General features: G+C 39.5%; 1 protein-coding gene across 3 annotated transcripts in view; it reads left to right on the forward strand.

Moving 5' to 3' along the window:
- The window catches only part of LOC119147250 (sodium channel protein type 5 subunit alpha-like), a 217113-nt gene that overhangs the window by 52249 nt on the left and 152150 nt on the right, over positions 1-12714 (forward strand). For all 3 annotated transcript variants that reach the window (XM_037385963.1, XM_037385960.1, XM_037385962.1), the window contains 2 exons: positions 3352-3443; positions 11510-11740. In XM_037385963.1, the coding sequence (XP_037241860.1) occupies positions 3352-3443; positions 11510-11740 (323 nt within the window). The remainder of the gene's footprint in view (positions 1-3351; positions 3444-11509; positions 11741-12714) is intronic.

The following is a 12714-nucleotide window of genomic DNA, read 5'->3' on the forward strand; positions in this document are numbered from 1 at the left end:
TTTAAAAAAAATTCAGTGCAGATGGGGAGGAGCTTTTGGAGGTCAGCACACATCAGGTATTTTTCTCAGCTAAACTTTTCCTCAAGCAGTGCTAAGTGCAATTCTCCTGCAACATTTAAAGGCAGGACAGAACAACACAAAGCATCACCAACCTGCTGTCCTGCCCATCAGCTAGATAGGTGGTAAAAGCAGGGTACAATAGTTCATCTGTTCATGAGTTAGGATGTGAGTATATTTGCAGGTCTCTGAATTCCACACAACACGGAGGGTTTCCATGAGTGCGTTCCCTCTGTTCTATGAGGAAGGAGGTTTCTGACATTGAGGCAGAAAAGAGCAGAGGAAAGGACAGGAGGAGCTTGCAGCCTTGGCAATGCATCTGCTCTACCTCACCTCAGCTCGAACAGAGGTTGGGGCATCAGCCCTGACTCTGCAGGACTCCTCTGGGAGCATCTCATTTACTGTCACTGACATTCAAGTCTGATCAGTCAGTATGGGACAAGGTCTGGCTATCCCTTAAATTCTGTCCACATCATCTGTGGGTGTCTGTGGCTTAGGAAGCTGGAAAGATGTGAAGGTCTGCACAGACCTTGGGGCGGACAGTTGCCCAGAGGTCAATTCACTACCTGCTGGTGGGAACTCGTATTTGGTGCCCAGAGGTTGTATGGTTTTTCTTTTCTAATTCTAGACTTGAATGGCCAGTCAGTGCTCAACTCCAAAGATTCATTCTGACTTCCTTAAGACTTATTTAATGAGAGGCTTGGTTGTCTGTGCTTTATTTCCTAGCCACATTTAAATACTCTTTCCAAATGTATTTTACCTCCTAGTTAGAAGATCTGTAAAACAGGGGGTCTGCAACTGCAGAAAATCAAGCTTCTCAACATTAAGTTATAGCAATGGCTGTACTATTCTAAACCAGCATCCATTTGTATTGTTTCTGACTTTAAGGCATAATATACTAACATTTTTAGAATAGGGGGAAGAAAAAGAAAAATAATTGGAATTTCATAATAGATAAGAAATAGGAAAGTGTTTCCTTGAGCCCATAGGCAGCAGAGAGAGAGTTAAAAGTGACTGCAATATGATCTTCAGATGTACAATGAAACCTCCTTCCCAAGTATGCAAGCACCACAGTACAGACTGTTAGGTAATCGACTCTATTCTGATATGATTTATCCTTCCAATAAATCCAACTTGCAAGTAATTTAAAGTTAGACTGATCACACAAGTAACTCTAATGCTGTCTACACTTGTAGCTAGTGTGATGCTAGAAGTATTTCTGTATCTGGAAACAAAGATGGCATGAGGGTTCAAAATGGGAGAGCTGGGTAAGGGGCCATGAGATTTAGGTGGACCAAAGGTTTAGCTAGTTTATAACACTGATGGGTGTTATAGCGGAAAGGCCATCGCTTGCTTTAACATTGGTTGCAAAATAGCTTCTTACCTCCTTTTATGGGTAGAAACAGCACAGATTGTGTCACAGAGAGTAGTTTTAAATAGCACACTAGAGAGTAAGAGGTGCTACAGGTCTCAAGGGCTTTTCCCTCATCCTGTGCTAACAGCCACCGCCACGGCTTGTGACCTTCTGTGGGGCCACGGGTGGGTTCAGAGGAAACCATGGAACAGCCCGCTTAGGTCACTGTCTCCTAGGCCAGCGAGTACTTTCCAGGACAGGCGAGGGAGAGGCAGCTGTAACTCTGGGTTGGAAAATGCCCTGCCAAAAGCTTAAAGACAACAAGCAATTCCCTGGCTAACAGGTAAATTGGGATGGGTATTTCAGTTGCTTCTTACTCCCCGATACAGAGGGACTGGTCTGCTGCACTTTCATCCAAGAAATGGATGAAATAAATCTTAATTAACTATTGTGAACAAGCAGCAGTAGTATTTGCTTCATGTGCTTGTTCAAATATTAATAATGAGGTTTTTTTCAAATCTCTAGTCAGCAAAACCATGTTCCCATGCTATTGCTTCTCCCCAAATTATTTTTTTCTCACCCCTGCATGTTGCAGAAGAGTTTGGGAGAGAAGCACTGGATAAACCTGGAGAGAAAACAGGTAAATCTTTGCCAGACTCCCCTATGAGATTATGAAGAGGAGAAGCAATATTGCTTTTCTAGGCTATAATCTGGATTAGTAGATATGGAGAGGATGCTTTGTCCTCCCCAGAGGCCTTTGCACAAAGCCCAGTTAAGCAGGCTTTGTAAAATAACCAGGCGAGCTTTTTCCTTAACATGTAAAAACAAATGCCTCAAAGAAGTAGAATATGTAAATCAAATTGAATAGAAGTTGAATAGTGAAATTAAAGAGTCCAAGAGTTCTTTTGTTCAGAAGATACAGTGGTGACTATGGTTTTGCTGCATACTGACTAGGAGGAGATGATTTTGTATGACACTAATAAAACCAAACACATTCCATCACTGACCCTCCTGGGAGCATTTAGCTCAGATGTGGCATGGGTCTCCATGATGACCAAAACAGGCATGGCAGTGAAGAGCTGGGACTAGTATTTTAATCATGAATAGTTTTTAGTAGGATTGCAATTATATTAATTCAAAATCCATCTTCCTGCAGCCAAAGGGCATGAATTTGATGTACAAAACAAAATAAAATAAAATTTTAAGCATCTCTTGAAACCAACATCTGCTTTACCACGGAATACAATATCTTAGAATAAATAACCCACTAGAAACATTTGTACTGTTATTTTCCAATGTTATCCTATACGTAGTTTGCAGAAGCTATTATGGGAAAATTACTTGGGTATGTGAAGCTTGTATTTTTTTAAGAGCAGCAAAATTACTTCATGTTTCTTATAATGTAAAGATTTTTTTGTTAAACTACATGATGGTAAAATCTTTGAAGTATTTATTGCTGAACAGCATGATAGCAAAGTTCACCCGCTAGTTTTAAAGAATTGATGCCTATTAGATAAGTTTAATAGTTCAAGAAACATTTGAAATAATGTGTACTATGAAAAACCTGGGACAAATGGCATCAAAGAACAGCCTGAAAAGTGGATGCACCTCTCATTTGGCTGCGTTCGCTCCTGCTATGTATGAATGCATTCTTCATTCAGACAAGTCTCATACTCTATTGTATAATTCCAAATAACTGTGACTTAATTCTACAGGTATGTAGGAGAATTTGTGAATGTAGGCAGTGTTTCACCTCTTCGGACTTTCAGGGTATTGAGAGCTTTAAAAACTATTTCAGTAATCCCAGGTAAGAAGCCCTGATCCTTACGTTTTGGCTCTCAGCTACAAGTGATTCTTTCTCTGTCTCTCTTTGTCCCTTTGACTGTTGTTTTTTTGCTGGTGTTTTGTCATTGTCTATGTGTGACTTTCCCTTGTTACAGATACATAACTGAATTTGTGGACCTGGGCAATGTCTCAGCCTTACGAACGTTCAGAGTACTGCGGGCGCTGAAAACAATCTCAGTCATTTCAGGTGAAAATCAGGTTGAACACTCCGGCTGCAGTTAAAGCCTACATGCCATTTCCAGTAGTAAACACAGTAATTACAAATGACTTAACCGTAGACACTGATCAGGAAATGGAGGAATGTAGGGAATGTGACCTGTCAATAGAATACATTTTTCATGTGTTTTTCCAATACTCTTTTTGTGGGCAGAAGGAATTAGAGTGCCTCCCAAATTACAGACCTCATTGAGACAAGTGCTGCTGTAAGAACAGGGGTACGCAGCGGCTCGTGAATCACGTACGTAAAGTACTCATTCATGAACCATATGAAAGTGGCAACGAAACTCTTTTAAAGCCTTCGGATATTGATTTTTAAAAATGGAAGGTTAACGACCTCAAAATGCATATTCGTGCTTAAGAGCACATCGATAGAGTAATCTAAATCTGTGCTATGAGCTGAGGTTTCAAGACTGCAGGCATAGATAGCCTAATTTGTCATGGTGTTTACCCATTTGCATGTGACAGAAACATTGTTTAAATTTCAGACTCTGAAGAGGTCAGAAAATGTTTCATAGTTGATAGCAGTAGGTTCAGAATTTCATCAAATCGTATTTTCTCACATTTTTGAGGATATGATACCCCCCCCAAAAAAAAACAGTAATAAAAATCAGTGTTTTACTACAGATCTGGTAGTGAAAAAAGCTTTTTTCATAGCTTTTCATTTAATCTATTACTATTTCTTAAAATAATAAATAATGTTTACTATTAAGTAATTTTTGCAGAGGTGAGTCCACTGAGGACTAACCATGTGACAATACTTTCTTGCCAAGCATTATCTATGGACAGGTCTCATTCAGCCTCAGTGTTTAACATCTCCAACCTGCATGACAAGGTAGAGAAGATAGCAAAACCCATGCATGGTAGATCCTATCGGTGATAATCCTGAACAGATGTTGGCAATTACATGTCAAAAATATTCAAACTGTCAAGAGAACCAGTCAGATTCTCGTGCACAGCTCTTCAAGATTAGAAAGGCTTTTCCACACATTATATTGCATGCATCTACACTAAAATATAAACTCAAACAAATTCTGTGGTGTAAGCTTATAGGGACACGTATTACAACTAATTGCCGCATTCACATGGAGTATAAACTAGAAATGGGAATTGTGGAATTGAAGTTTGAAGAAAACCTATGTATGGGTCTAGGGTTTACTGCCTCATTCCAACATTAATGAAAATCAGTGGAATTACTGAAAGAGCAAGGTACTTTTCATTGAAAGTGTGTGTCAAAATACAGCTTTTAAAGAATATTTTAAGATGGTCATTCATTAGGGCTGGTATTGCTTGAAATCAGTTGCTATGTTAATTTTTTTCTTTAAAAAAAAAAAAGAGTAATCTATTAGCAGAAAGGTTTTTTTTTTAACTTTTCTCTAATTGGATTGCCATTGAGAAAGGGTTTTTTTTTTCCTTGGGAAATAGAAAGTTGAGCATAGTTTTACAGATTAGGTGGGATAGATAGTAGTGGCTAATCAGACAGAAAAGGGGAGTTTCCTAGCTTCCTTTGCTAGCAATTTGAAGGCTAACTTGAAGGGACAGCCATCTCCAGGGGACACCGTTCACTTTCCATCTTCTCTCAGGTTTGAGCCTCTCAGAGCATAGCCTGTCAATTTTGCTGAGTTATATAAATATATAGCCATTTTCGGCTGTCCTATATCGGAGTTGGAGCTGAAGGTTGTTTTACAGCAAATGATAACATTTGGCTTGTTTTTTAGTGGGGGAAAAAAAAAAAGTGTTGCGATTCAGAAAAACTTTATTTAAAAACACACCCCAAAGCCTTCCAATGATACTAAACACCGAGTTGTTCCATTTGTTGGTTAATGGGGGCGGGTGGGGTGGGGGGTAGTATTATTTGAGTAATACATAATAAATCATATTTTCTTTATTTCTTTCTATTTGATTAGGGTTTTGGTACCTGCATTTTTAGGTACCAGTAACTAAATTATTTCGTGACTGAACTGCACAAAGATACACTAATAGAATATCTGGCCTTAGATTTTATTGTCAGTATTACCCATCCTCCCTCAGTATGTTTAAATTACAGATGTGGAGGGCTACACATTGCCATGGAAGACCTAGCTGCCTGTAAAAGACAGCTAAGGTTTCTTTTTAAGGTTAGCAGATAATTTGAGAGGAGTCGGTCCATTTTTCAGTTAGACATATATTTTAAAAGAAATATTGGGCATGATGCTGCTGTTTATTTGAGATCAGTCTGAGGTTTTAATGATAACATGGGCTTATGCTGAGATGAAATATTTTTCCACAATAGGCTTAAAAATGAAAAGGTGATGAACAGTAATATCTTCCGTAAGATTTTTGAGTTCAGCTGCTAGAGGGAGGAGGGGGAGATTGTTATTTTTGCTTCCTCTTTTACATCTTAGGTGAAGAATGCTGAGATGTATTCTCTTTTGCAAATATCTAAGCTTTTCCTTGATAAAATTGATCACACTTTTCCATCAGGTAGTTATATTTGCACAAACAGACTTGGACTCAGCATGCTCAGGGAAATTGCTTACCGAAAGTAACGGGCCAAGTCCTCCATGGTGTAAGGCTTCTGTCCAGCAAAGCACTTAGAGGCTGGTTTTCAAAGGCATTCTGCTTCACTTGAAATCAATGAGTTTCACTATTGACTCCAGAGGGAGTCAGTAAAGCTAACAATTAGTGCTTTTAAAAATCTCACCTGCCTTTAATGCCTGGCTCTAAGTGCGCAAGCAGGCACGGGGGGGGTAGGAGACACAGACTCACAGGTCTCAAGATCTCCGAAACTCTCAGGGTCCACTCCCCTGGCCTAAGGCTGTGTTTATTGTAGCTCAGACCTGGCATGATATTTATTTCCAGATTTCTAACAATCCTTCAAAGGCGGAGGTCTTGGTATCTTCCTGAAAATTCTGTTCCAGCATCTCATTGCTTTCTCCATTAGAAGGTTTGCCCTGGGAAGATGGGGTCAGATCCAGAGTCAGCAACACAAACGTAAGCATCTACCAGCAGGCCATGTGCTTCCCTCTCGCTGGACATCTGGGGCTCAATTTGGTTGCCGTCATGCCAGTGCCTCCTGCTCCCCAGGGCCATGGATCACCTGCAGGTCCCATCTCTGAATCCAGACCCTTATCCAGCCTCATTCTTTATTGGTGCATTATCAGCTCTTTATTTTTTACCTTAGAGCCACTGTGTAGGATGTCAGGTCAGTGCCTCACTCTCTGTGGCAGCCCTTAACACAGCACAGGACCTTCATGGATCCCCTCGTGGATCCCCCTGCACTAAAAACATCCATTTCTTTCTGTTTTCCAGATTTGCCCATGATATCAAGAGAAAGCAAGTGTTGTGCTGTAGCTGGATATCTGTTTATCCAGGCTCATTAAATGAAAAAAGTTTCTAATTCCTTCAGGTATCTCTTATGTTCAGGTGCTTAAAATTAGGTAAGATTTTCTCTACAGGAGCATAAAACCTGTACCTCTCAGTAATTTTATTTATTAATTAGCATCTTGCACATTGCCATGGCAACTGGATTCATTCATTTTCAAACTAGATAGGAACCATGTTCAGCAGCAGAACAACCCACTAAAGTCACTCATTTGTCTCCCATTACCAGCGTAGCCAAGTCCCAGTGTGCTCAGTAGGAACCTTTCCCATGACAGTAGGAGGGTCTCAAATCACGGTCCATCTGCATGGAAATCACCGAGGTTTTTGATAACTACCGACTGATGTAATATAAAGCCCTGAGGTATGCCCTTCTGTGCCTCCCCATCAAAAGCCTGCAAAATGCAGGCTGTTGTCACCGTCACCACCAGGATTTTGTGCAGTGCCTGTATCCAGAGAAGCTCCACTGCTCTTTCTGGAGCAGGCGTGTACATCACAGACATCTCACATAAAATGACAGGATACTGGCGAAAGGTGACCTCATAGCAAATTGGGCCGAGGCACTTTGGGGCCTGATCCAGCTCCCGTTTAAGTTAGTGTGAGTCTAAAGGCTATAAATAGTGTTGTGAATGTTATCCAGTACTTTACTGATCACCAGAAAAGGGCTTGGAGCACAAGAATTAAGACTGTGCGGAGGAGACTGACCCTTGTTCACTGACTTCGATCCCACTGAACCCCCCCTGCAGAGAGGTAAATGTCATCCTTCTGGTGGGTGAATCACTTAACTCAAAAAGTGACTATCCTAGAGGTGAGAAATACATGGCATATTTGTGTTTTCTTTGGAGACTGACCTGACAGACACATTTCTATGCAAAGATGGTCTACAGGGATGCTGACAACCATCCAAGTTTGCCAACATGCTATTACACTCTGCTTCCCCATGTCTGAGTGGCTAATGACAAAATAAATTCATCAAGGATGAGCCCTTCTCTCCCCACATGCACACGACTCATGCAGACATTTACAAGACACATACATATCCTCAGGAGAAGGAGCAGGCTAGGTGAAGATGATTGTGGTGTAAGTCACACTCCCTTTTTTTTTTTTTTCTGTTTTTCCTTTTACTCCCACCTTGTTTCCAGACTGTGCGTGAAAGTGTCTGATGTTCTGTAGGTGATTGCCAACATCTAGTATGGATGTCATACCGAATTATGCTAATACTTTCTCACATCTCCTAGAAGGAATGGATGGTGTTTTGGGATCTTGCCATTTCTCATTGTTTGGTGTTGCTTGCATTTTCTATGGCTTCTGATTTGCATTTGAAAACTGATTATTTTGTTAACCTCTGAATGTGGTAATTTCTACCTGCATTAACAGGAATGTTTGGGCCAAATCCTTCTTGCTTTCTGCAGATGTCAGGCTGCCTATACAGCACTCATTCCACTGATTTTGGATTTCATGGTGTTTTTCGTGTCGTGCAAGCAGGATTTGACCCAGAAATGTGGAAAGAATTCAGTGATTCAGGAAAAGCCTGTATCGATTACTTCACAGGGAGTAATCTATAGACCCATTGTCATTAACAGCTTTGGATCAGATCCTCAGTTCTTTCTGCATGCTGGTTTGATGTTTGACTTGCAAGAATTAAGTAAATGCCTTTAATGCCCCATAAATAGTATCTTCTATTAAGCTATATTGCAGTGCTCTCATTGGCACTATTTCAAAGGAGGATTATTTATCTAGAAGATTTAACAGTGCTCTAAATTTGAATACATCTAGCATTGCTTTTACAAAACATGGAATTGGTTCAGAGAAATGCAGAGCACCTGCAAGACGTTCTGGGTGTCCTTATTTCCCCTCAGCCCTTCCATTTATGAGACACAGAAAGTTTAAGTGAACAGTGATTTAACCACTTGCGTTAGCAGTGAGTTGTGTCAAGCAACTTGATGGACGCTACCTCATTTTCTGAGAAAATTTTGTTTTTAAAGGCTGAGAAAAAACAGTTAGACTGTAAGTATACCACTCCTCAAATAGTTTTCCTGGAAAGTTTTAACAAAGGTCCAGGAGGCAAACTACAAGTTATTTTTAAATGGCCTTTAATTAAGAGCAATTGTATTACTAAAGCATTCTCTTCTTAAACCATTCAAAAGTCTGTGTGCTATTAAAACAACAAAAGAAGAAAAGAAGTAAAGGGCAAAGACATATTATAAAGAAATTATTTGTTACCTGCAAGGAATGAACTTGTAAAACTAATAGTATAGGATTACTGTTCTATTTAAAACCCCAGTAAGTAAACTGGGAAAAACATGTTTCTTGAAATGACCTTGAAATTAACAATGCTGGGGCCTGATTTTTAAAAACAGATAGTCTTTATTGGTGATTAGGATTTTGTAGGTCTTGTTTCCTAATATCCCTGTTTCACATTAGGACTGCCATTGTCTGTGCCCATGTAAGATTAATTACCGGGCTCCAAGCTCATATTTGTATTACAAACAAACAAATGTGCTACAGGGATTTCACAGAGGGTACCGCCATAAAAGAATCTGTAGTTTGGCTTTTTTCCCTTTCTTAAGACTGGGTTTGCATTTGGACTTCCCAGGGTTCACCAGCTTCAGTGAAGGAACATCTGTGCATTCAAAGGACAGCCAATGACGTGAATCTTCAAAAACATTTCAGAATATTAGATAAAATAAAAAAAAATATTCCAGTGCATTTACAAATTTCTTCTTCTGCACCTCACTACTTGTTTAAGACCTGGTTGTCTTAAAGGTCTTACTGTGAAACGGTGAGACCCCAGGAAATCCTTCAGAATTGGCCTACAACTAAAGCTATTTCCAGGTTGGCTATAAAGTGCACCCAAGATTAGATTATCAGAACAGCTATGTTTCTTATTTAGGCATCAAAATAGGTAGCCAAATCTACAGACAGGACTCAAAAGTTCAAAGCTGGCCTTTTTCTAGGTACCTGAATAAAATTGACCTAATCTGTAAAACCTCTTTCTGGTGAGGAGTGCCAACAGCATGAAAATCCAGCTTTTGGCTGATGTTTGTACTGCAGTATTGTTTGTTTTATTTTTAAGTAGAGCAGGGAAGTGCTTAACCTCTCCCTCTTTACCATGCTTTAAAGAGGCAAATGAAGAATTTAGTGGAGGAAGGGGGGCTACTTACACCTGACGGGTCAGTTCCTTTTGGTTAAAAGGCCATTTTATAGACGTTAATATCTTTCATAGGTTAACCTAATGGCAATATCCCGTGCAGGTGTGGAATAATTTAGGTTGCTGGATACAGGGACTACTGGACCTGTTGGCCATTCTAGCAGCTCGTCCTCCTTTGAGAAACTATGATCACCCTTACTCTAACTGCTGAATTTTAAGCAAGACCAAAACCCCATTTCGCCTTCCTATGAGTCCTCAAGCACATTTTCATATTATTTTAAATTATACAGCACTAGCTCAACGTTTGTGGCTGCCAAACTCTTGGGGTGGAGTTCCAGGGAACTGAGATTTAATGTGTATGATCATATTCAGTGAGCAAATCGATGTGCTTCTGAGTATTGCCCAGGAGAATTCCTCCTGTTTCCTCTTTGCATTTTCTTTTTTCCATTTAACTCAGTTTCTCTTACTGCTGCCATGCTGGTGACACTGATTATCAGCAGCACTGATTACTACTTATCGAGTATTAATTAAATATAAATAGGAAAGAAACAACAAGATTGCTACCATTGTGCATCTGATATTAACGTACAACTACAGCATGCAAGTTTAGAAGAAAGGCCTTTCTTTTTCAGAAAGAGTGCTTTTCTGTCGTATTCATGTAATAGTCAATCAGCTCAAATAGTGCTGATCTCCAGGAACACTTCAAAAGCAAGCAATATTTTTTGAGAAAACAGTATAATTATTTATAGCTGTATATTTATAGAATAATAAACTGAAGCTAGTGAAAAAACACAGGAGAAGCTGATTTGTGTGACCCAAGCCTTTGGTGTTTGTAATAAGATGATTTATCTACATTGGCAGCAATAAAATGATTAACTTCGCCCAGGTATTGTTGGAGCCTCAGGTTGGTTTACTCAAATAGTTTCCACTGGGCTTATTTGATTGCCCATATTATTTAGTTTATTTCTAATCCCAAATTTTTGTTGTCTTAAGCAAATTAATTGGAGGCAGAGGAATTATTCATATGAGGACAGCAGACTGGATTTGGCACTGAAATATGTAAAATAATCATGGAATAAATAACATTTCCATACCTTTTCATCTGTTTGTGTGAGGGATAAAGTTATCAGAATCACCTGAGTGATTTAAAACTAATTCACATTCTCAAAATTCAGTGGGATTTAGGCTTTACAGCCTTTACTGTAGCTCCATGAAGATATAAAAACCATTTTGTATTCTTTATCCATGAATATTTTTGTATCTCACTGCTCCTCCATCCAGTTCTTTCCCTCTGTTTTTAAATCAGTGTTTGTGTAAGAGTAATACCAAGACCTTCTTTCCAGACAAAAGTAGACCAAACGAAACATTCATGGGGATCATCTCTCGTTTCTGCTGCCCAGTTACAAACACGTAATAGAAACCCTTCCGATTTTCCCTTTCCATGGAGAATTTCATCATGAAAAGTAGCTATCTGCAGACATGTTTCAGCCTCTCAGTCTATAAACTCTTGGCTTTTATCTTCCTAGGGCTGAAGACCATTGTAGGTGCACTTATCCAGTCTGTTAAGAAACTTGCTGATGTGATGATCCTGACCGTTTTCTGCTTGAGTGTCTTTGCCCTCATAGGCCTCCAGCTCTTCATGGGCAACTTGCGACACAAGTGTGTCAGGGACTACACCAAGTTTAACTCCACCAATGGCACATTGTATTTGGATGGTAGGATGTGGAACACCTCAGAGGAATTTCTTAGTGATCCAGGTAAGCTCTTCTTTACCTTGTTGTCTGGGTTTTGGTTGGCTGGTTTTGTTATTTATCGTGTTGACCAAAATGTGTAAGTGAAGCAGCAAATGCACCATTACGTGACTACTGGCTCTTCAGGATGTTGATGTGGTTTCAAAAGACATAGGTAGCTTTTTCTGATCTCTGTGGTGCCTTCACAGGTCAGGCTGAAAGTATTTCTGGTGCTTTCCTGTGATACATATTAAGGTCCTTGCTGCATCATTCATGATTTTCAAAGTTTTAAGGAGTCTCATGATATTTTTCTTAAAGCTCCCTTTCCTGGAAATAGTACTTACATGAAAATTTCAGCTCTGTGCGTGGGCATGGTTTGCACGCTGTTCCTTTAACACAATTTATAGCTCTTGCATTTTCTAGCAAAACTCAAAATTTGAATGAAGTGTCTTAAAAAATCAAAAAGCAAAGCAAAACAATTCAGTATTTATTAATCTGAAAAATCCCAAGAGCATTTTTTAAAGGAAATGTTATGCTATTGGGGCCCTAACTCATTATCTAGGTTGGGCCATCCTGTGGTATCTGGCGCTCTGATGTTTGTTATCAAAAGGCTTGTTTTCTAGGCCAAAGCAATTTTTAATACTTTACAGTCTGCTATACTTTGAATTACAATGAAATAGGTTCACTGAACTAATTTATTAACATCTTAAAAAAATAAGCATTTTGTGCAAGTAAACTTCAAATTGTAAACAAGCGGCCCAGCTGTTGCTGCTCCAAAACTCTCTGAGTCACTGGAGGACCCACACCAGTTGCACTGGACATGGACTCACATCCAAAACAATTCAAAGATGCTCCTGAGGGGAAGGAAGCAGCCAGACTGATGTGTATTTGTAGGAACTTATGACCAGTGACCTTTGGTATTTTATTTATATTGAAGGGAAGAATGAACCACATAGTCAACCCATTACCTGGAAATGTGGTTGGTTGGAGGTGTGATAGAG

This window comes from Falco rusticolus, chromosome 4 (genome assembly GCF_015220075.1).
Source record: "Falco rusticolus isolate bFalRus1 chromosome 4, bFalRus1.pri, whole genome shotgun sequence".
Classification (NCBI taxonomy): Eukaryota; Metazoa; Chordata; class Aves; order Falconiformes; family Falconidae; genus Falco; species Falco rusticolus.